General features: G+C 36.6%; 1 protein-coding gene across 8 annotated transcripts in view; it reads right to left on the minus strand.

The window, feature by feature from the left end:
* CLCN3 (chloride voltage-gated channel 3) overlaps positions 1–22,281 on the minus strand; it is a 60,563-nt gene that overhangs the window by 3,347 nt on the left and 34,935 nt on the right. For 5 of the 8 annotated variants that reach the window (XM_058803138.1, XM_058803139.1, XM_058803136.1 and 2 more), the window contains 11 exons: positions 19,572–19,729; positions 18,526–18,625; positions 16,729–16,916; positions 15,958–16,080; positions 14,456–14,662; positions 13,354–13,434; positions 11,788–12,333; positions 7,602–7,788; positions 5,911–6,309; positions 3,862–4,078; positions 1,518–1,593 (listed from right to left, as the gene is read on the minus strand). In XM_058803138.1, coding sequence (XP_058659121.1) covers positions 1,518–1,593; positions 3,862–4,078; positions 5,911–6,309; positions 7,602–7,788; positions 11,788–12,333; positions 13,354–13,434; positions 14,456–14,662; positions 15,958–16,080; positions 16,729–16,916; positions 18,526–18,625; positions 19,572–19,729 — 2,282 coding nt within the window. Of the gene's footprint in view, positions 1–63; positions 1,594–3,861; positions 4,079–5,910; positions 6,310–7,601; positions 7,789–11,787; positions 12,334–13,353; positions 13,435–14,455; positions 14,663–15,957; positions 16,081–16,728; positions 16,917–18,525; positions 18,626–19,571; positions 19,730–22,281 lie in introns of those variants that run through there. The other 3 variants (XM_058803142.1, XM_058803144.1, XM_058803141.1) reach the window with 2 other exon arrangements.

Below are 22,281 nucleotides of genomic sequence, written 5' to 3' on the forward strand. Positions count from 1 at the left end.
CCTGATTTTCTTATTTAAACAGAAACATTTTATTTATCAAAATGTTGAGGAACCACCAGTTTGATAAAACACAGCAATGCTGAGACGCTGTATCAAATGGTCTCTGACAGCTGTAGTCCATTTTAATGAAATACAAGTCATACAAGTAGAGCCCATTACAATTTTTATTTAACTTTTTGTTTCTACAAAAATCAAATTTTCATTAGCATATGCCAACAAAAAAGTAACAAAGAGGGATAAAGAAAAGAGAGGTATGAAAAAGAAATGACAGTGATCCCACTTCATAAGAGAGGCATGTTCCAACCTAGCCATCAGAAGTGATGTACTGCTTGATGGCCCCAAATCAAACTCCCCTTCCCTCCTATTTTAAACAAGAAGGATCCTTCCAGTCTGACACACTGGCTCAGATTGAATGTATTCATAGGAGCACACTGTACTGGCCATGAAACTTTTGTAAAATAAACAACAGTTAATTTGTTTTTGGAGTTCATGGCTTAAGAAAAAAACAAACTGTGAATAATAAAATTTTCATTATCCAATTTAGATACTGTGCTCTTATGACAGGGTCTTTTAAAACTATAACTGCTAAACATCAAATAGAGTGAGACTGTCCAAAAGGATAATATCACAAGAGAAGCAAAGAGCAGAATGGATGAGCTGCTGCCCTTGTTATTCTGGTTAGTACATTTCAATTTGTCTTATTAAAGGACGCATGAAATACTTGTGAAATATTAGCATAAAATGAGAACATAATTAGCATGTTTTGCACAGAAGCAGCTAAACATGGTGGGTATGTTTAGTAGACATGGATCTAGCAACCCATGTCTAAATTAAGACTAAGTGTACCACCTATCTATCTAAGGGGTTAGTTCACAACATCATGGTTAAAATCATATCTAGATTGTGAAGTCAACAGACTACATAGTAGCAGGCCACTTGGTGGCTGGTATCACTGCACATTTTGTAAAGGATTACACTCACTGCTGTAGGTAACAGTGGCAGAATCACAGACTTTACATAAAATCACAGGACTTTGCTAAAAATATTTTTAAAAATTCATGTTAATAAAGGGAAGATCTAATGATGCATGCTTATCTCTTCTTCTCAAAAGATGTGATATTTGCTATTTAACAGCTATTTAAAGCTGTCCAAATCAGATAAAGAAATTGGCATATATGAAAACCTTAATTTGCATTAGGCAGGGAAAAAGTATTTCTAGCTGCGTGCCTTCCCACCTGGGGAATTCAAGAGATCAACCAGCAGGATGGATGTGATCTCATCAACACAAGTATCAGAAAGTTTACTTTCCTTTAATGTTGTGACTAACAGTATGTTCACATTTACAGCTTCTTTTCTACAAAAGGATTTTGCACATGTTGCTTTATGTTCAACACAAATTTTGAGCACAAGAAGATTTCATGGTTCAGCCGATACCATAAAAGCCCTGAACAGTTCACAAGTTTCATGCTTCCTGGCTTCTAATGTGTCTAATTATGAGATCTGATATATCTAATCACCAAGGGTTCGACGTGCTGCTTTAGTTGCTCGAGATGCTCTAATATGTTCTTCTTTGTGATGATCCCCAAGACAATCCTGCAACAGATTATGTTATGCTAATAACTGTGTGAAATCAAATGAAAAAAAAATTCTAATCATAATGGAAAAGGATTAGAGCAAACTGAAAAAGAAAAAAAAAAAAAAGAAATGGTTGCAGGAAAGCTAATGAGATAATTAAATGAGAATTTATTTGACAGTCAGTACCCTTTCCCAGATTTTGCTTTTTTCTCCCAAAATGCTGAACACAATTGGCTCTACAACCACCCCACAGCAGTATGTTTCTTGTATCAGGGTAGAAAAACTTTATCCCTTCACCCTAAATTCACATATTTTTGGGTTTTAAAGGTACTGAAACTAAAATCTACTTTGTATTTCCTTTGTTTAATAGTTATTTCTCCTCAGACATACAGATAATTATTGACATTTTAACAAGCCACAGCAGATAGAGTAATATCTGTGTAAAGTCATAGCAACTGAGGTTCAAAGCTGCCCTACAGAGCTGGGCTATCTGGTGGCCTTAGAAACAGACAAATTCAGACAAATTTCTTGTTCATGACAGGACAAATGAAGAGCAACTCCCTGGAATGGATATTCTGGTACAAATTTGGAGGAGTAAGGCTCAGTCTTCTCTCTGTCATCTGCACCAATTTCTGTACAATCCAGTCTGGACTGGAATAAGTATGTTGATGCAAGTCTTTAAACAGGTATATTCAGTTTGCAGGAAATCTGCCAGTGAAAATATAAAGTAGCCCTTGATGTCCACAAGGGTGTATGCCATCGCTAAACACCACTACTACTAGTATTTATGATCTGCTCTTCCTGTAATGGACAGTGTGCTTGTGGAATGTCACAAATTTGTAAACTGAAGTAGTATAAAATAAATATTAAAGCCATTCCTGCTACTTTATCATAAAATAGTTTAAAATTTATAGTAGAGCTTGACATAGTTTTGCACAATCAAGCTTTCTCTAGAAAAGATTTCAGCATCAATGTCAATGCTTGAGCACTCAACCACAACAGAAACTATGAAAAAAAAATCATAGTAATTATTTTTCAGTGAAGTTCTATTGATTCCAATTTCCCTCCCCAAACAAGAATAATTGCATGCCCAGACTAACTTCTACATGTCAGATTATTATGTCCTTTAGAAAGGCTTCTGGAAACACTACTTGCCATTCCATACAGAGATGCATTGAAGAAAAAAAAAAATCAAAACAAAAAACAGACAGGAGAACATTTAAATAAATTTGTTTTAAAATACATCTGAAAAAAAACCCCAACTTGGAAACCAACGAAATTTATAAATATTCGCTACATACAGCAGCAGTCCTTTTGCCCATAGAAAAACTAAGAAAGTCCCAGTCATTTCAGATTTCTTGTCCCAAGGACACTGATCAATCCTAAACATGTGAATGAGCAGACAACATTTCACTCCCCGGGTGCCTTAAAAGACATGCTAAAGGGAAAGCAAGATACTATGGTAGGAGCTTCAATGTTGCATGTCAAGTGTTTAATGCAAGAGACACAGAAAAGCAGAATGTTAAAGGAACAGCTGCACAGAAAAAGCTCATGTAAAAAAAAACAAGGAGCAGTTTAGATAAGAGGCAATTACAATGAACATTTAGTTTTCATGCTGGGGGCTGATTTATTTAGTAGATAATCACAGGACAACTCCCAGCAGTCTCATTTACAAACATTCTAAATCTTAAAACTATTTTCCTGAAATATTTTGAATTGTAGAAACAAAAGTTGCAGATTGAAGTTCCAGAACTAGCAGCAGTTTAGTTGTTAGTATTCCAAAAATCAAAAGCTTGCTGGTAATCCCCATCACTAGACTCCAGAAGAGATACTGACTAGATCATTTTCTGCTTTACTCTTTAAGAACCCAGTATTTGTAGATGTTCAGTAACTACTGATACATTGCACGTTGCCAGAACATAGATAATAACCAGGAAATACAGGCCTTAGACTCTGCAGAGCACAAGACTAAATTTCTGCAAGACGAGTTGCGTCTCCTCCACAAGCAAGTTGCACAGACCAAGCTTGTCTTTAAAAGAACATCATAAAATGACTGAAATCATCTGCCTGCTTACTTGAAATACAAGGAAGGCATAAGAATTTCAGAGAGGTGCTACAGCACAGCACATTCTTAATGAACAGCTGGGGTCCTCAGCTGCAATACCAAACCTACCATGGGTTCAAATACCATGATCCTGGTGAATATCCTGGTTCAAATACTCTGATCCTGGAAATGAAAACTGCTGTATCTAAAAAAATGCACAGCATTGCTGCCACTTTACTCACCCATTGTGTGTTACAAGGCACTGCCTCAGACCCAGCTTGCGGAAAATATCCACCACTATTTCCATTGGTGTGTGGTCTGTCACGGTGAAAGGGCTCATATCAAGGATGCTTCTGAGCTTCAAAGGTCGAGGGCTTTCTGCTGGAAGCGATGGGGTATGCTGGGCAAAACATACCCTGGAACTGCCAACAATCCCCTCCTGCTTCTTTCTAGCACTTTCTTTAAGAAAGACGGGGAAGGGGGAAAAACAGCAGAGGAAGAGGAATTTATATTCCTGGAGTAAGATGTTAATGCAGACATACAGCTCAATCAACAATACCAGGCTCTCGCATATATTTCCACAGCCACTGCTTTATCCCCAGGAAGTGGTTGTGCAAAAATCACAAAAGCCATTTGCCATTCAGCTTTAGTCATTATTCAACTAATTGTCTTACTCAAATAAGTAACCTTTATTTACTATAAAGAGGTGGAAAGGCTAAAAAAGAACTACTCAGCTCCTGAAGAAACTGCCAGGGAAAAGTCAGTCTCAATTGACAGCCCCCTGAACTTTGTCCTAATACTCAACTTAAACCTCCCTCAGTACAACTGCATGCCATTCCCTCAGATCTTATCACAGAGCAGAGATCAGTGCCTGCCCCTCCCCTTGCCCTCATGAGGAAGTTGCAGACTGCAATGAGGTCTCCCTTCAGCCTTCCCCAGACTGAACAGACCAAGTGACTTCAGCCACTTCTCATATGGCTTTCCCCTCAAGGCCCTTCAGCATCCTTGTGGCTCTCCTTTGGATGATCTCTAATGGCTTTACAACTCTCTGATAATCTGGCACCAAAATTTGCACATAGGACTTGAGGTGAGGCCCAGAGCAGAGCAGAGCAGGACAATCCCCTCCCTTGCCTGGCTGGAGATGCAGTGCCTGATGCACCCCAGGACACACCTGGCCCTCCTGGCTGCCAGGGCACAGTGACTCTTACGACAGACACAACCCAAGACTAAGCAACTTTCACTGTATAATCCCAGCAGCTGAAATGAGTCTTAACTGTGAAAGCATTTTCTAAGAAGAATGTTCTGCTACTCCCCCATTTACTCAAGTTAAATGCAAACGTTAACTACTATGGTGTTGGTAATAATATCCAAGTTTTGTACATTCACATACATCCTATGTAATATAATGCCATGGTATACACAGTAGTAAAACCACAGGCAAAAATCTGACTGAAGCGAACAGTGTTCTGTTCACAAAAGATGTTTTAAAAGTTTCTGGAGACTTCTGTCCCTTTCTCAAGTGTCTTTGTTTAAGACATATGTATATATAAAAGAAAGTCGTTTAGGATGAAACTTGCATCACTTATTTCATGCACTAAATGTTACATTTTTATAACATTTTCTTACATAACACTGTGTTTCCTCCTTTGGTTATGACAGTAGCCTCAAAATCCACAGAATTTTTCTTGCCAGTGCAAAAAGCATTATCACAAGTATCACACAAGCACTAATAATATTCACACAGAAAGAGATGTTCCAAACAGAGCTTGTGTGCTCATGTGCCCAGGGACTAATTTCCCATTAATCAAACAGATTGAAAAACATAAACCTAAAATAATTAATATTGCACTTATATCTCCATAATACAACCTTGGTTGTTATAACAAAAGTAAAAAACACACTGTTAGAAAGAAATAGGATATACATTTAAAAATTACTTGGACAGTAATTCTCGCAGAATACTGATGGTCAAAATGAGAATTACTCAATTTTGAAGAATGTTACTATAGCATTACTCAAGGAAATGGAGTACTATCAAAAGCCTCAAAAAACTAAAAAATACCAAATTAGATAATGTTTTGACCTACGTGAGTATGACAACTTTTGTTTTTACAAGAGACAAAGAGATGAGGATTATCTTCATTTCAGAGCTGCTACTGAAGATACATTATCATATAGTTAAATCAACCTGAAGTGTAAAAACATACAGAGTAAATTCTATTTTAAATATAAAATAATATAAACCAATTTAAAGTGGTGTATATAATAATGCAATACTGAAAGTTAATTACCTATTGCAATAGTTAAATCTCTTCTTAGAGCAAAGCCCACAAGTCTCTGTGACTCCTTTGACATAATGACAGGAAAACCATTGTAGCTGGTTTCGTTGATCAGGGTTTCTATGTCTTCGACAGTCATATTGTCCTGGGTGAGAACTGCTAAAGGGGGGTCGCTCCGCCGGGGCCTCATCACATCAGCAGCCAGCGTCGTGTGAGTGAATTCTTCCTTGGCATCCAGGAAAGGATAGCCGTTCAGTCGGATGTGTGCCTCATAGATGCCTTCCCTACCAAAGGCATCTCCTACCCACTTACTGGTCATCACCGCAGCCATTAGGGGCACAATATATTCCAGCCCTCCTGTTAGCTCAAACACAATAACTACCAGGGACACTGTCATCCTTGTCACGCCACCTGCAAGGAAAATGACAGCCAGTAACATCTGAGTATCAGATAACAATGATTTTAGAATTTTGTGCCTGCCGGTTGAGACCTACAAACGTAACTTTGACATGAAAGGTCATCTGACAAACGTCCTTCTGCGTAATACCAACAGAAGCAGACAGAGAAAATTAACACAGACCTTCAAGAAGTGAAAAAGAGAGTTTTAGGGAAAATTCATAGAAAGGGAGGTAATAAAGGGAACTGGAAAATATGTACAGTTATTTAACGTAAGCTAAGAACAAAACTCTGTATATCTCCATACCACATCAGGGTTAAAAGTACTGTGAAATGCAAGGAAATCCAGTGATGTAAGAATTTGAAAAAATAATGGAACTAATGCAAAAATGTCATAGGTAGCAAACCAACAGCTATGCTGTCCAAAGGATTAGGAATTTAATGCTGTTGCTTAATCATAAAAACTAAACAGAATTATGAGCTGATGAAAAGAAATCTCTTTCTTGGACAACAGAAGACAGGGATTATACTTCTCTTTTGTTATTATTTAAAATAATTTTTTTCTGATAAGGTTTCTGATGCTATATCTTCATTTAATAAAATAATATGAACTGTCTTTCAATTCAATCAAGAGTGATTCAATTTGCACTATTAAAAACCAGAACAACCTCTCCAAAACCTAAATTTGTATCACTAGTTTGATTGCCCAAACATAATTTTCCTTAAAGAAAAGTTCTACTTCTTGCATAATCTGTCCTAAGAGTTTTTAAGTTTAATTTCTAAGGCCACTAAGTTATAAATAAGGACAAGTTTAGGTCCACAATTTAAGCCTCTTTCCATGAAGCTGATTATCAACAATTAGATTTGATAAAAATACCTTACACACGTCTAAAACTTTTGTTTGGAAAATGAATTTCAAGAACAATTTTTTGCAATTCATGTAGATGTGGCAGCTGATCACACCACTTCCTTCTAATAATAACCATACTTGACACTGTAAATGCTCTACTTCATACATTTCAAGGAACTGATTTCTCTGACCAATGTAGTGATGACATCTCTCGATACCAAAAAGAGAAAGCAAACACTACTAAAATTCTCCTATTTCTCATAAATTTAGATTTCACATTATTTCTCAGATCACAAGGATTTGAGGGTCTTGTGTAGAGATGTGAAAGTATTATTCTGGAGGGAAGACCCTATAAACAGGTGTTCCAAAACTGCACAAGTTTATGTCTCCTTTCATTTTTTAATAATTATTTTGCTATATGAAGAAACCAGATACTTATTTGTTATATTTTATTTACCTAAGCATGCAGCAGCACCAACCATGGCATAAAGACCAGGTGTAATACAGTCAGCTCCAACTTCACACCACTCCTTGAAAATGAACCAGTCATGATGGTAGTAAGCCAGCTGCTCCACTGCAATTCCTACAATCCTTCCTGCTATTGCTCCAATTGCCATACTAGGTATGAACAACCCAGATGGAACCTGCAACAAAAACAGAACTGTTGGCATGCTGCTGGGAACATACCTCACACATGACTTAAAAACTGATTTTCTGTATTTTTTTTCTGAAAGAGATGCAAATACTCCAACTGTCACATTAAAACAATGGTAAGTGACCTTGGAAGGTTAGTAGATAGAATTCTATTGATATCTTTGATTCACCTGATTAGGAGAAACCACTTTATGAGCATGTTTGTTTATATCTTACTGTGTTTAAGAGAAAATCTACCACCAATACAGGACCAAGAACTAGACACAGTGCCAATAGCACAATTCTCTACCCTGTGCATGTCTAGTGTGAACTGTGCTAATCATAAAGGACAAAGTTCCTTATAATTTCCTGTCTCCCTTATTCCTTCACGTTCCTCAGAGTCAACATTCACTTACTAAAGAAGGACTGCCTTCCTAAACTGCTTCCTGACACTGCTATAAATTAACTAAACAGGTGAGTTTTAAAAGAGGCCTTGTACTATTTTTGCTGTTTCCTGTAGAAATGAGTGCATATAGACTGCTAAACACACCAAGAGAGAAAAAGGCAAGATAATCCCCACTGCAAAAAGTAGGTAACACAATAGCTTAAAGAAGAAAGAAGCTCCTACTGTCAGCTTAGTTACTTAAAATGTTTTTCTGCTACTAACTAAAGCCTTGTCACAAACCATGGCTTAGTAAAATATTAGTGTAAACTTCCTTTTATCAGCAGTTTCACATGAAGAAACTACTGTACATCTTTTCTTCGCCTTACGAAGCCAATCTTTCCAAAAAACATACTGGCATCTAAATGTCTCATTAAACTGTAAATGCCTGCTGCTTCTCCTCACAGCAGTTGTTAACATCAAGATATTTTATACTGTGACTGAGGTACAGATATAACTACAAAAAAGGAGCAGAATTTTTACTTTGTCTAAATGCATCTCATCCCATCTTGATGAAATAACTTAATTAATTGTAACAGGACACATCATGTAATTTTTATTGTACTGTCCAGCTGTGAAATTTAAGTACTGTGGAATTCGAAACTATAAATTTTGGTGTGGTATTCAATAGCTGTTACAGAAATGTATTTCAGAATTGTTGTTGTTAGTGTTATTGTATTTTGTCTGTATTTATGGTTGCAAAGATTTCTATCAACAAAGGAAAAGCAAACATAGCTTATAATTATTATTACTTTGTATTTTGTCAATATTTGTGTGTGCAAAGATGATTTCTAACCAAGAAACCAAGGGAAAACTTTGTGTTAGACAGTCAGCAGCATGGGTTTTGAGAAAAAGTTTAATAATCCTTAATTCCTATACTGAATTATCTAATATTTCAGTGTTTACAGAGCTAATATTCAATGTTTTCATTTTAGTATTTTAGTCTAGTATTCAAATTGTGCATTTATACCACTACTGTTATTACACATAATTAATTATGCATCTAAGCCCCGTCCTAACTGCTAAAATAATTTTTTTTTCCTGTGTGAAATTCTTCCTCAGTGAACAGTGCAACAGTACCCTGACAAAATCCCATATTTCCAACATAAAAGTAACTAAATAAACTACTGAAACTGCCTCAGATCCTACTGTGCTAGCAGTATGTAATAGAAACTCAGTCTCCATGTGGAAATTGCATCCAAATTATTTCTGGTCCTTTGGTAATATAACTTTTTATGCACTAGCTCCTTCTCTTCTTTCCACCATATGTGGGTAATGGTTACAAGTCTAACTGTAATTATGATTTTACAGGTCCATTTGTTTGCATAAGCCTGTGAATCACAAATCACAAAGGGGAGAGGAATCTTCCCAGAGAAGTAGCAAGGGAAAACAGCTACGTTTTCCCTCTTCTCAGCTTTCTTCTCTGGGACAAGCTTAAATTACACTCCAGAGGAAAAGATTTGTCCTGTGTCATCTTTGGAAGAAGCAAGGATTAGGATCCACCCCTTTGGTGGATCTGCCACCACACTGCCAGCGTGTACCAGTCATGTTCTGAGGCAAAACTGTAACTGCTTCCCACCTGTTGATCAGCATTTAGACACAGTAATGAGTCTACTGATAAAACAGTACAGTATAGGTGCAAAAGCATGAAAGAAAAAAACAAAACAAAACAAAACAAAACAAATGCTGCCATATCAGCCTCCTAGTAATGCATCTCCACAGCAGTACTAGCAGCAGGAAACCCTTTGCCTCACTGGCAGCAGCTGGGTAGCTTTGCTCACCTCACAGGAAAGCAGTTCCTATGGGGAAGATGTGTGCATGCAGATGGCTACAGCTCCAGGAATAAAAAAGGACCTGGAGAGCCCAGAGGATCTCTTATAATTATTTAAATGACAGCGTAATATTATTTCTTCTCTTTTTTTTCCCTTCTATTTTGAATTTGCTTATTTTATAGAGATAAAGCCTAAACCAAATAAATATCTTTAAAGTAACATCAACTTCTCCAGATCCTGGCTGACATTGTAACTAACCACATGCTTTAAAGCATCCAAGAAATAAACATAGCCCAGCTCCATCAATGACAGCAACATAACTCCTTGCCTATTGGCAGAGTAATAAATATATTGTCACAGCTTCACAAAAATATTTCCACATGCTGAAATTCTGAGAAAATGAACCAAACCCAAATGAAGTATAAGCTCTGCCATTCTGTAAAGCAGTGAATTCTATCCAGTATGCAGTGTGACCTTGTGGTGGTAACCCCATGTCAAAGAGCCAGATGCACATAAACATGTGAATGGCAAAGTAATCTCCCAGATATAAATGAAACCCAGTAAGTGAATACAAAACTAAACAGACTGAAGTGGTCACATCACACAACAGTGCCTGAATTACGGACCTAAGGAAGACTAGCTTTTGAAACACACACTCTCGAGATTCCTCTCACCCACCAACCAACATACAGAACATAACTTCAAATAACAACCTGCAACATCATCTAAAATATCGAAACATGAGAAACACAACGTGATGTTACTGTTCTGTCAGTTACAGAATAGTTGAGGTTGAAGATGACTGCCCCAGACTGTCTGCCCCTGCTCAAGCAGGGTCACCTCAGCAAGTTGCTCGGGCTTGCAACCAGTCAAGGTCTGAGTACTTCCAAGGCTGTTCTCTGCACAGCATATTCCAATGACCAAACACCCTTATAGAAAGGAAGTGTTTCCTTATGCACACTGTTACATGGAACAGCAACTTACACTGAAAAGTTAAGGCAAATTGAAACACAAATCTTGCTTAGTGAACATTCTACAGGAAGTTTTCATTAAGGCACATTTGATTATGATGTATTTGCAAAAAAAATGAAGGGAGCCTGACAAGACAGAAAATGATGAAGGCGTGACAGTTACACATTATCACTCAGAAAACAGCCACAGACTGGGGAGAAGCTAAAGCCACCTCCAAAACAGATCTATCAAATAACTGGGAAAAACAAAAATGATGCTGTTTGTAATGGAGATGAAATTTTCTTTACAGTCACATGAACAAAACCCACTTTCTCATCACAGGATGCAGTACTGGAAAATACAGAAGAAATCAACATGGTCTCCTTTTAACATCTGTAGTAATTAGATTTATGTGAACAATGAGGAGAGTGGATATAAGAATTACCACCAATGAGTAGTGTAAAGGGTACAGTCTGTTCTTCTTCCAAGTAACAGGAAGACTAGGGAATCTGAGTGGTTATGCTCAAACTTTGCTCTTGGAAATTTTAGAATCATCCCTTATTGCTGAATCAGGCCCATACAAACAGACATCCATCCACAAAGTTACTGCTCCCTACTGCATTTAGCACATTTCTATTCAGCTGAACAAAGGATTATTCTGAATTTAATTAAAGTTATTACTGTTTGCTACAGGACTTCCTTACTAACTAAAAGGAAAAAGACCTCTTTTTAAAAGAAATAACATAAAAAAATAAACAAAGCTTCTAGCCTTGAGAGATGGGAAATGAGAAAGGCAATAATTAAATGATGACAGCAGATAAGAGAGCTACTGCATTCACACTTACCTTGATACCAAAAGTGAAGACTGTCATGATAATTTTAAATATGAGTGCTAAACACAACTGCCATATAGCTGAATAGACTCCAGTGCCTGCTGGGCGGTCAGGAATATCATCTACAATTTTGCTTGCGTTCATATCATTTCTGTAGTCACACAGCGAGGAGGATTCCAATGGCCCACAGTCTGTGAAGAGCTCCTTAATAAGCTCACTGGTGTTTAGCCTTGTGTATGGATTAGGAAATGCAATCACAGCTGTTATTGCTGCAACAATAATAACCTCCAGGACAGGATATTTCCCAAATTTTGTAGATTTGCGTCGACGACACCATGCAATATTTGCTCGGATGAAAAATGCTCCCCAGAGCCCGCCAAATACTCCCAGAAGAATAAAAGGAAGCAGTTCAAAAAGGTACCAAGGAGTGTGATATTCCACATAAAAAAGGACTAGGCGGCTATTACCAAAAGGATTGATGGACCTTAGAACAAATGCAGCTACTAAAGCAGCAAAAAATGATCTCCATAAAGTTTTCAGTGGGAAATAGTAACTGACCTGCAAAAGACATTACATGAGAATTATTAGTGATTCAATTAAAGGCTTCTGCATGTGTTAGAATACTGCTGCTCACATGGTATAAGCTAAAAAAGCTGCTCTGCTTTGTGTCTCTTACTAGCCTTCAGGAGAACCAGTGTGTACTAGCTGTACTCTCAGATTTCCTGCTAATATTTTCATCTCCTTTCAATCTCTATTGAAAGGTTTATGTGTTATTTTTAAGATGTATGATTAAAACTAACAAAAAAAATTAAAAAGCCTCAAAACAGAACATGCAAATTTATTTTTTAAGCCACACATAGCCTGATTTGAATTTTAAGAGTTTTCTTCTTCATTTTCTGGCAACAGAGGAAGTCTTCAAAATACCCTAACAACATAACAAAATTATACATGAAAGAAATAGCTTCCCTACTTTACAATTCAGGGATTTTTAGGGCTTTAATTGTCTTTAAAAATACCAATAACAGAAATAACATTCTTACATATTTTGAAAATTACAATTAAAACTAATTCAGCATAAAACATTTTTTGGAGAAGTTCCTAGCTTAGGAGCTAAGTTTTATAGTATATTTGCCCTTTTAATAATTATCATCTTTTTGTTAATTATCATATAATTGTGTTTAGTGTCTGAAGCTTTAAGTATTGGTTAAAACTTGCTTTACAAAACTGTCAATAAGTCTTGAAAGCCTTTTTCAAAAATTAAGAGCCCCATATATTTTTTCCAGAATAAACTCCTAGACTGAAAAGCTGCTGTGTCTTTATCTGTATGTAAACTGTAGTTATTAACAGACTTGGCCCTTTTCCAGAATAAAATAACTGAGAATAAAGTAAGGCTGACATTCATTTAAAAAAAATATATCTTCAGGAGTTTGCTGGTAACAGGACTCTTGGCTTTGAAATATGGGTCAAAAAATAATTTCCTTCTTAGAAGAGACTCCATAGCTTAAAGGAGTCAGAAATTATTTAAAGTAACAGAGATTTTTTCAAACATTTATTCTTCAATGCCATCTCTTGACATACCTCCTCCAGACTGAAAAGGACTCCACCAATTGGGGCACCAAAGGCTACAGAAACTCCTGCTGCTGAGGCAGCTGACAACACCTGGAAAACAATAAAGGTGAGGGGTTTGTCACAGTCTATGTTGTAAACATGAACAACAAAATCTCACTATAGCTACAAGCCAAGTTTGCTCATGATAGGGCAGAGCAGATGCATGGCAGAGCAGATCTTCACCCTGCAGCCCTGGCAAGCTCCTGGCAAGAGCCATGGGCTGTGAGCAGGAGCCCAAGCAGGAGCAGGTTTCTTGCAAGCACAGCAGCCTGTGGGTGAACCAGGCTGGGCAGTCCTGAATGGCCGTACCCTGCAGAAAGGACCCATGCTGAAGATATTTGTGAAGGACTGTTTCCCATGGGTGGGGGCCCACCCTGGAGCAGAGAATGAGTATCAAGAGGAAGGAGCAGCAGAGACACAGTATTCCCTTGTGCCACTTTAGGATAGAAGAGTTAGGAGTGAAACTGAGCCTTTCTAGAAGGGACAGTGGGGGCAAGATACATTTAGCTTTGTTTTCATTTCTCGCCAGTCTACTGTTGGCAGTCAAGGAACTTTCCTCAGGTCTGGTCTGTAATGGTAACTGGTGAGCAATCTCCCAGTCCTCATCTTGACCTCTGAGCTTTTCATCTTACTCTCTCCTGCTGTCCTGCCAACTCAGAAGGGTGAGAGAACTGCTTGGCCGGCACCAAGTCGAACCCACCACACTCGTTAACAACAGCGAACTGAAACAGGGCACAGAACACTGCTGTCACCAGGAACACTTTGTTCATGGGTTCAGATACTCTGCTGTCCTCACCACTGAAGACACCCATCACTTACCAAAGTTTAGAGACAAGCACAGAAAGAATTTAAATAAAACCAAATGGTCTCTGAAGGGGAGACCATTCCAGAGTGGACACCAAACTGACTCTGCCATAGAAATTATTTACCTGTCAGAATGCTGGGGATAATACATTGTTTTTAACATAATAAATAACAATTGATAATCACTAAACATTGTCCAAGAGAACAAAGATCAATGTAAATGCACCAATATTCAATATATTCTAGAAATGATTTTTCAAGAACTTACCTCTCTTTTTTTAGCTTCATTTGTACTGTATTTTGGAAAGAGGTAGGAAAAAATATTCCCACAGCAGCAGGCAACATGTACCAAAGGACCCTCTTTTCCTAAACTTAAACCTGATGCAACAGCCAAGACTAAAGTAATTGTTTTTATCATCAAAGTCCACTTCCCCAAGTAACCTCTGATGATGAAGCCACTCAAAATAGTTTTTATCTGGAAGAAATAAAAAAATCTGTTACTGCATTCTTCAATTTTCAGAAAATAATTCATCCTTTAATTTTAGCTGCAGAACTTCAAAGCCAGCCGTTTCAAACTACTAACTCTGTCATACTTTAAAACATGTATCATTCAGACTGCCACACTAGGTCTATCTGCTTGCCAGAAGCTTTTCATTGACAACTTACTCTAAAACATGGGTAATAACATACAACTACAGTACAAATTACATTTAGTAGAAAATTAATCTGCAGCAGCTTCTTAAGATTGGATGAATCAGTTTATGATGTAAATTATGTAAAAAGGCAGAAAATTTCTAAAGAAAAAATAAATCTGCAAAAACCATACTCAAGATCAGTCTATTGTAGCAATATCCCAACTTGCACCAATATCACCCCTGTTTTCTCTTTGTGTTTTACCATCACTACATAAAAATCAACAGTAGATTTCTTCACATAAAGATGGAAAAGATCAGCCTATGTCCACCAGAAAAATCTGTCACTTGCCAAAGGTATTACTGTGCTTAAAAATGCTATATTATAAGCCTGGAAAATATGCCCATGCAGAGTAAATAATACACAGCTACCATATCACAACATGTCCATAAATAGGATGTACATTAAACACTGGGCAGCTGTGTCTGGAAAGTAAACACAGCTAGATTTGAAAACCAATTTAAGATGAAATTTCTTCTGGAACAATGGCACAGAACTACTCCAGGCTTAAACAGAGGTAGATAAAAAATATTTACAGAAAAACTGAAGAAGTGAGACTGACAAGATTGATTTGACTTTGGATTTTTCTCTCCCATTTTGTGGATAGTAGCAGACAGCAATTGTAAACAGTGAGTTTTTGAGGATACTACACATTTCATATTGTGACTGTTCATTGGTTTGTGCTAGTTAAGGCAGCTAAAGGCATTGTAACAAAAGATTGATTGCTCTATCAAAATTGTGTCAATGTATCACTGCTCTCTTATCACCACAGGGAGGGTGTGGACGAGGGGAGGTTTGAAATCATTTTTCAGAAGCATACTAATCCAAACGGGTCCTTAAAAAGTGGTCCCAACAGAAGCAAAATTTACTAACTCAGGCGATTCTTTAAAGTTTGGGGTATTTTCTCAGAAACAATTAGCAAAATTACCATGTTTGCAGTTTGAATATTGTATTACTATATTTCTTCAAAGACACAGGGTGCTTCCTCTTGCCTTTCCCCTGACTCATTAAGGCAGCAGTAATCTACACATTAATATGAAACACCTATAATATATATATATATTAGTTAGACCTCACCTCAGGTATCCCTGAGCCACAGGCGTAGGGAGCAAATACCTTCACCAGAGAAACTGCTAAGAAGGCAAAGCTCAAAGCCCAGAAAATGTACATGATGTAGTTCATTATGTACGAACCTGGACCCTAAAAGCAAACACAAAATGTCAGAAAATAGGTTTGACATAAGAGCAAAATCACTACTTAAAATAATCCAGAAGTACTTCTGCTGCAAGTACATGAATACACATATTTTGAGGCACAGTAATTATTGCCAAGAGAGAGTTTTGTTTGAAAAGCATGAAGCCACAACACTTGCACATTAGCACAGACTTATAAAAGGTACAAAGTGTTCTAACACTTCCTCTTGAAAAGAAAAAATAAACATTGAACAGGTATATTTTTAATAGCTAACAGCTGCTAAAATCTAGTGAATATTGAGTAAATCTTCCTTATTTAAAAAATGTAATAGAAAAAAAATCAAGCAAATCTATTCTTAGTTATCAGAGAATACCATAGATGGATATTTACATACAGCTATTATCAGGAATAGAAACTCTTGTGCTATCAACAGCTCTATATTGTCATAACTTCCTTACATTTGCAATACTCCAAGCTCCCTTGCAATTCATGAAATACACATTTTTTACACTATAATCTAGTAATCAATTCAAATGCTGAAAAATGGCACAGACAGTAGAATCTAAATTCATGTTTAGAATCCTAACCTTAAGACCATTATTTTTTATCCCTACTCAGCCAAGCTGTTGAACAAGACCATCAAAGAATACTCACTTCTGCTTGCCCGATTATTAGCTCTGCCCATGTTTTCCACTGCGGACATTTATCTCTCTCTTCAAATGTGGTCTCATTTGAACCCCAACAACACTGCTCATGGTTAAACCACAAAGCACTAAGGCAAATGCCTTCCTTCAAGTCAGTCATCCAGTCAGCAGCTATGTCAATTAACCCTGCCAATGCCCCTGTTGTAGAAACAGTTTTGTATTAATGTTCTGGTAAACAGAAATAACACACACGGCTAAAATGAAGGAATGTGCTCGTATTAACTGAAGTATTAGGTATTAACTTAATTAAATGAATATTTAATATACTACTGATTTTCAGGATTATATCCTGTTTTTTGTTATGGTAAGACTAATACTTGCTGAAGAATTAAGTACTTTGTATATTTCCCAAGTTACATGAGATTTTTTTTGCCTTTATTTTCCGTATACCACAGTTCTCCAACAGTCCACTGAAACCAAGGAGTTAAGAGTAGAAAGTGAACTGTTACTTTTTTGTGATGAAGTAGTTATACAGCATCAAGCCTGCTGGAAAGAGATGGGATTCACCTGTCTAAAAGGTGGAAAAGGATTCTAGTCTATGTGTTGTCAAGTCAAAAGCAGTACTTCAGTAGAACAGAATTTTAACCAAATTATTAAAACAGGTAAACATAAGATCTCCTTGTGACTGAACTCAAGGTTGTACCATTTAAGATCCACTAGACATAGAAGAGAAGGCATCTGAGACTGAAAAACATACCAGTGTGCAAGACCAGAATTTGCTCACTTTGTTAGTCAGAAACAGAATAAAGGAATTTTAATAAACAGCAGCTTAAGGGGTTGAAAGCACTACACTGCATGTTCCCACTGAAATCATCATAAACAATTTCCAGTGATTATACAGATTACACACTCCTGGTTTGTGCATCCAGAAGTATATAAACATGCTACAAACTTTGCATATATATTAATTTATATGTGATTTGTGAAAGTGATTATGTATATACCTAAGCAGTAATTATACTGTAACCATGCTTTTTAATAAGCATAGCCTTACTCCACAACTAACTTTGCTAACATTTAATCTAAAATGTCTAAATGTCTATTTGAAGTACTTATTTTGAAAAACTGGGCACAAAGTTTGTGACCGTTCCTTACTGCAAGTTTTAGTCACTTCAGACTATACTAACAGAAAAAGCAGCAGCACTGCCTGACCACTGGGCCACAAACCATTGGATGGTTTTAGCTGTAAAATCCATTCTAAAATACATTAAGAATGAAAGAGAGAATTGAAGTATAAGTCAACAGACCCTACCTGTTAAAGTCAATATTTTCTGTGGAAGAACCTCTGTAAAGGTACAACATAAACATATAGCTAAAATTCACTAGTCCATAAACACATGCTTTACAGGGAAGTGTGCTTGCCAAAACTACACATGTACCAGACCTACTTTTACAATCAACACTTCCACAAGAAATGCTACAGGTAAAATCCAAAATTTTACAGAAAGGGAAAACATAAATCTCAATCACAGGATTAAAGAACATTGATACTTTAGTAGGTGGAAGTTCAAAAACACTTGAGAAATTCTCTCTAAATTCAGTGAGGATTTTGGTTCCCATCTGATCAGTAAACCCTCAACTCAAAATGGTGAAGCTTGTCAATTGAGACAGTCAACTATTTTCTTCCCTTATGGAACTGTTGTAGTAGACTGAACCAGCTCTTAGCTGGGTTGGTGGAGAAAAAGGAAAAACACAACAACTATACTTGCTGACAAATAAGAAAAGAATCCTTTGTGTTTTCATTTACCTGATGCCAAACCAGTTAACGTGACTACCAACCATCCTGACCATGCATCGTACAAACTTTTTGTCATCTCCCATGCTGATTCTTTCTTCTTGCTGTTAATCTGCAAAGAGAAATCAGTATGTAGAGTTGTATGTATTTCAGTAATATGAATAATGAAACTAAAGGAAGTATGACATACAAATTGCATGATGCAAGCAAATAAGCTCCCTCTTGAAACCACAAGTGTTCTGCTTGTATTTAGTGCTTCACATAGATAAATCAGCTTAATTATTCAGACATCAAGCAACTGACAGAGAAACATATATTTGCTTAATTTAAAGAACTAAAATCCAGGAAATACATTATTAGGATAATTAAATACCTTCTGTGGCATACACCTAAACTGTTAATTGTAATATTATCTCCCTCCTATACACTAAATATTTTTGAACTTCAATTGAACTGTTAGCATACTAATAATAAGCTATTTCATATGATTCAAATTCTACTTCAAATATAAACATCTTTATGTTTAGACTAAAAAACACATATAAGTAAAATAAAATAAAAAACTGGATAATTACCCTAAAGTACTTCTAGACAACTATTATTGTACTGAAAAAGTTGCTATTCTTATTTTATCTTTATTTACTCTGCACACTTAGCTTCAGTGGCAGAAACAGTTGTGTCAGTACAAAAGCAATATACATCATGCTTCACTTTTCTGCACCAGTACCACCAAAAACACTACTGTACTATTACAATTACATCTACACTGGAAAATAGCCTTAAATATACTAGGATGAAAAAAATGCAGAACTTTAAAAAAGGTATTTGGGTGACAGGGACCTATTCCCTCTCTATTAAATTACTGCTTCTTTTTGAAGTTATAATAATGCTGCAAGACTGCAGGTATCCAACTAAGCAGTGCTTTTTAAACAGTATTCAAGTAGTTTTAGCTGATGTAACTATGTACATATTTAAAGGACATGCATTATTTGTATGTGTTACTAAATCAGACCTTAACTCCAACATGCAACCAAAAAAGTTTTATTAATCTCAAGTACCCGTCTGTGCCTTTCTCTGTCTTTGCACTTCTCTCGAACCCAGTCAATGGTATGGAAGTCATCGTATGTTCCTACTCCAGGAATTGGCTCATCCAGAAGGTCCAGTAAATGTGTTGAACTGTTGATATTTCCTCCATTTGTCATTGTATAATGAGTTCCTGCAGCAGAGAAACAGAGGAATCAATTAATTTGGTGATAAATGAAGTATTCAAACTGTGTTCGTAGCACAGAAATTTATGAAAAAGTAATTAAGACACTTTCCATGCTAAGCATATTGTATTGTCATTTAGGTCTCCCAATGCTGCATGCCACTCCTCTTTACTGTAATTCAGCTGTTAAATTAAATTTGTGTATTAGTGACTTTGTGTTTCCAGTGGTTAAATAGAAATGTCCTAGTCAAATTATTGTTCTGTGTCCAGACTCCAGAAAAACTTCAACAGAACCAAGTGGAAAAAAAGAGCAACTTTGACACACATTTAACTTGAAGTTTATTTCCGTTATGAACTACCAGAGGAAAACATGTTTGTACAAAAACAAAGCAAGGATGATTAGCTAGAAAAGTTCACAGTACCTTCCTTTGTAACTAGTAATTTCTAAATATACATTCTATTGATTACCAATCTCTCCTACACATCTAAACCAAACCTAAAATACATTATTAACAGATTGTAAATGCATCTAAAAAGCAACAAGAAACCAAACAAACACTCGTATTTTGTTTTTATGTATTTTTTTCAGGTATATCACAGAGCAGTCCTTGGTAATGAAATTTTGGAAACATTGTATAAAGAAAATATCTTCTGCTTATTTGTCATCACTAGGTAGTTCCTTCACAAGCAGCTTGCAGAGCAACAGCCCCACGAATATTTACTGCACTGATCAGAATAAGAAGAGCAAGAGGGGGGTACTGAGAAGTTTTCCATTTTCAAAAATGATAAAAGAAAGTTTCCACTTTTTTTAAGCTTTCAAATGTCATAAATTCTGTAATATATCAGCTTTTTTTCTTAGTCCTCACTTGTTTGACTAAGAACAAAATATTTTGCCCAACAATACACAGCACACCACAGTAATCTCTATTCATAAAGACACAGGCTCAAGCTGATCAAGATTTTATCAGTTCAGATAGACGCCAGAACTCATTTCAGAGTAGACTGATGTCGTAGGAAGGGGACCAGGACACCAGCTGGTTCATCACAGGTCCAGTTTATTGAAGAAAACATCAAACACTTATACAGCAAATAATAAGCTTATGAATATTCTGTAAGCCAAGCAATCTATTGGTTAAACTATACCATGAACTCTTCCTCATTCCTTAGGGGTTACATCTCTCTTTTCTCATGTCTCTTTCACTATTTGTTATCCTATTACAGCTAGGCCCAAGGACACACTATCTAGCAGGTGCAGGACTTGGAATTAGCCACGGCTTTGTACTTTTCCATTCTCTAGTCACCTAAATTTCCCAACAGACTGACACTGGGATTTTTAGACAAGTGGGGGGTTTTTTAACCTGGGGTGGCTTTTTTGGGGGTTTTTTTGTTTGTTTATTTCCAGGCTTCTTTAATTGAGCTTCTTGGTATTGTCATCAGAAATTTCCAACTAACCAAAAACCAAAACTAACAGACAAATAGCTGTCAAAGGACCTACCTGTAAACTTCCAAATGCTATAAATGCTGAATTCACCAGCCCAAGCCCTCATAATAACTCACAATTACATTTACACATAAGTAAAATGTGCCTTTTGTGAATTCTAAGATCTAGAAGAAGTAGTGTGACACCTGGCAGTACACTATGACCAAAGTGGTGCCTCAGTCATCCATTGCTTAAGAGATCAGGTTGATGCCTACTATAACATAGTGTTTGCTCAGACATTTTCTTAGTGGCAAAAGACAAAACAAGAAAATAATACAAAATTCATATTAAGACAAAATGCAATTATAATTTTCAAGATACACAAACAGCTATTATTATTTATTCTATAAAGATGTTTTTAAAAGTACAGAAAACAATGCAAATGTAGCAGACAGTTCTCCAATAACACCAATATTGTTCTCTTATGAGAGCCTGGCTGCCATCTTTACCTTAATACCTTGTTCCCCAGTCTATGCCATACTAAATTCCCCCTCATCTATTTCCCATAGCTAAGCCCTGTAAATCTCTTCCCAAAGCTGCTGCCAGTCTCTCTTAAGGCAGATGTAAAGAAGCATTACCTATGCTTCCATTAATAAAAGGCTAACAACAATTTAAATCAGGTTTGCTAATAGAGGTGATTGTGAAAACCTTGCTTTAGGATAAGGAATTCAATTCCCTTGCCACTTCCAATTCTCCTAACTAAAAGTCTAAAATACATGTCTGGATAGCTGAAAAGGCAAGGTGATGTTGTGGAAGAGATACTAACAAAATTCAGTGTGATAACTAGTTTAGCTCTCAGAATTAAGACAGTAACAGAATACATTATTAAAGTATTATTTTTACATGAAATCAGCTTCCTCTGGCAAAGCAAGGGGACATAAATCAACCTCACCCACAGCTTAATTATTAATCTCCTACAAAGCTCCAATGTATTGACACAGTTTCCTGAACCTGAGTGAGTAGGGTTGGGCAAAAGCTTGTCTTTGCTCTGGAGGAGTTGGTTTTATGCCCTGCTATAAATGAAGCAGTACCTAACTACAAGGAGCATGCAATCCTATGCCACAGAAGGCAAAGGAAAGTT

Source organism: Ammospiza caudacuta, chromosome 4 (assembly GCF_027887145.1).
Source record: "Ammospiza caudacuta isolate bAmmCau1 chromosome 4, bAmmCau1.pri, whole genome shotgun sequence".
NCBI lineage: Eukaryota > Metazoa > Chordata > Aves > Passeriformes > Passerellidae > Ammospiza > Ammospiza caudacuta.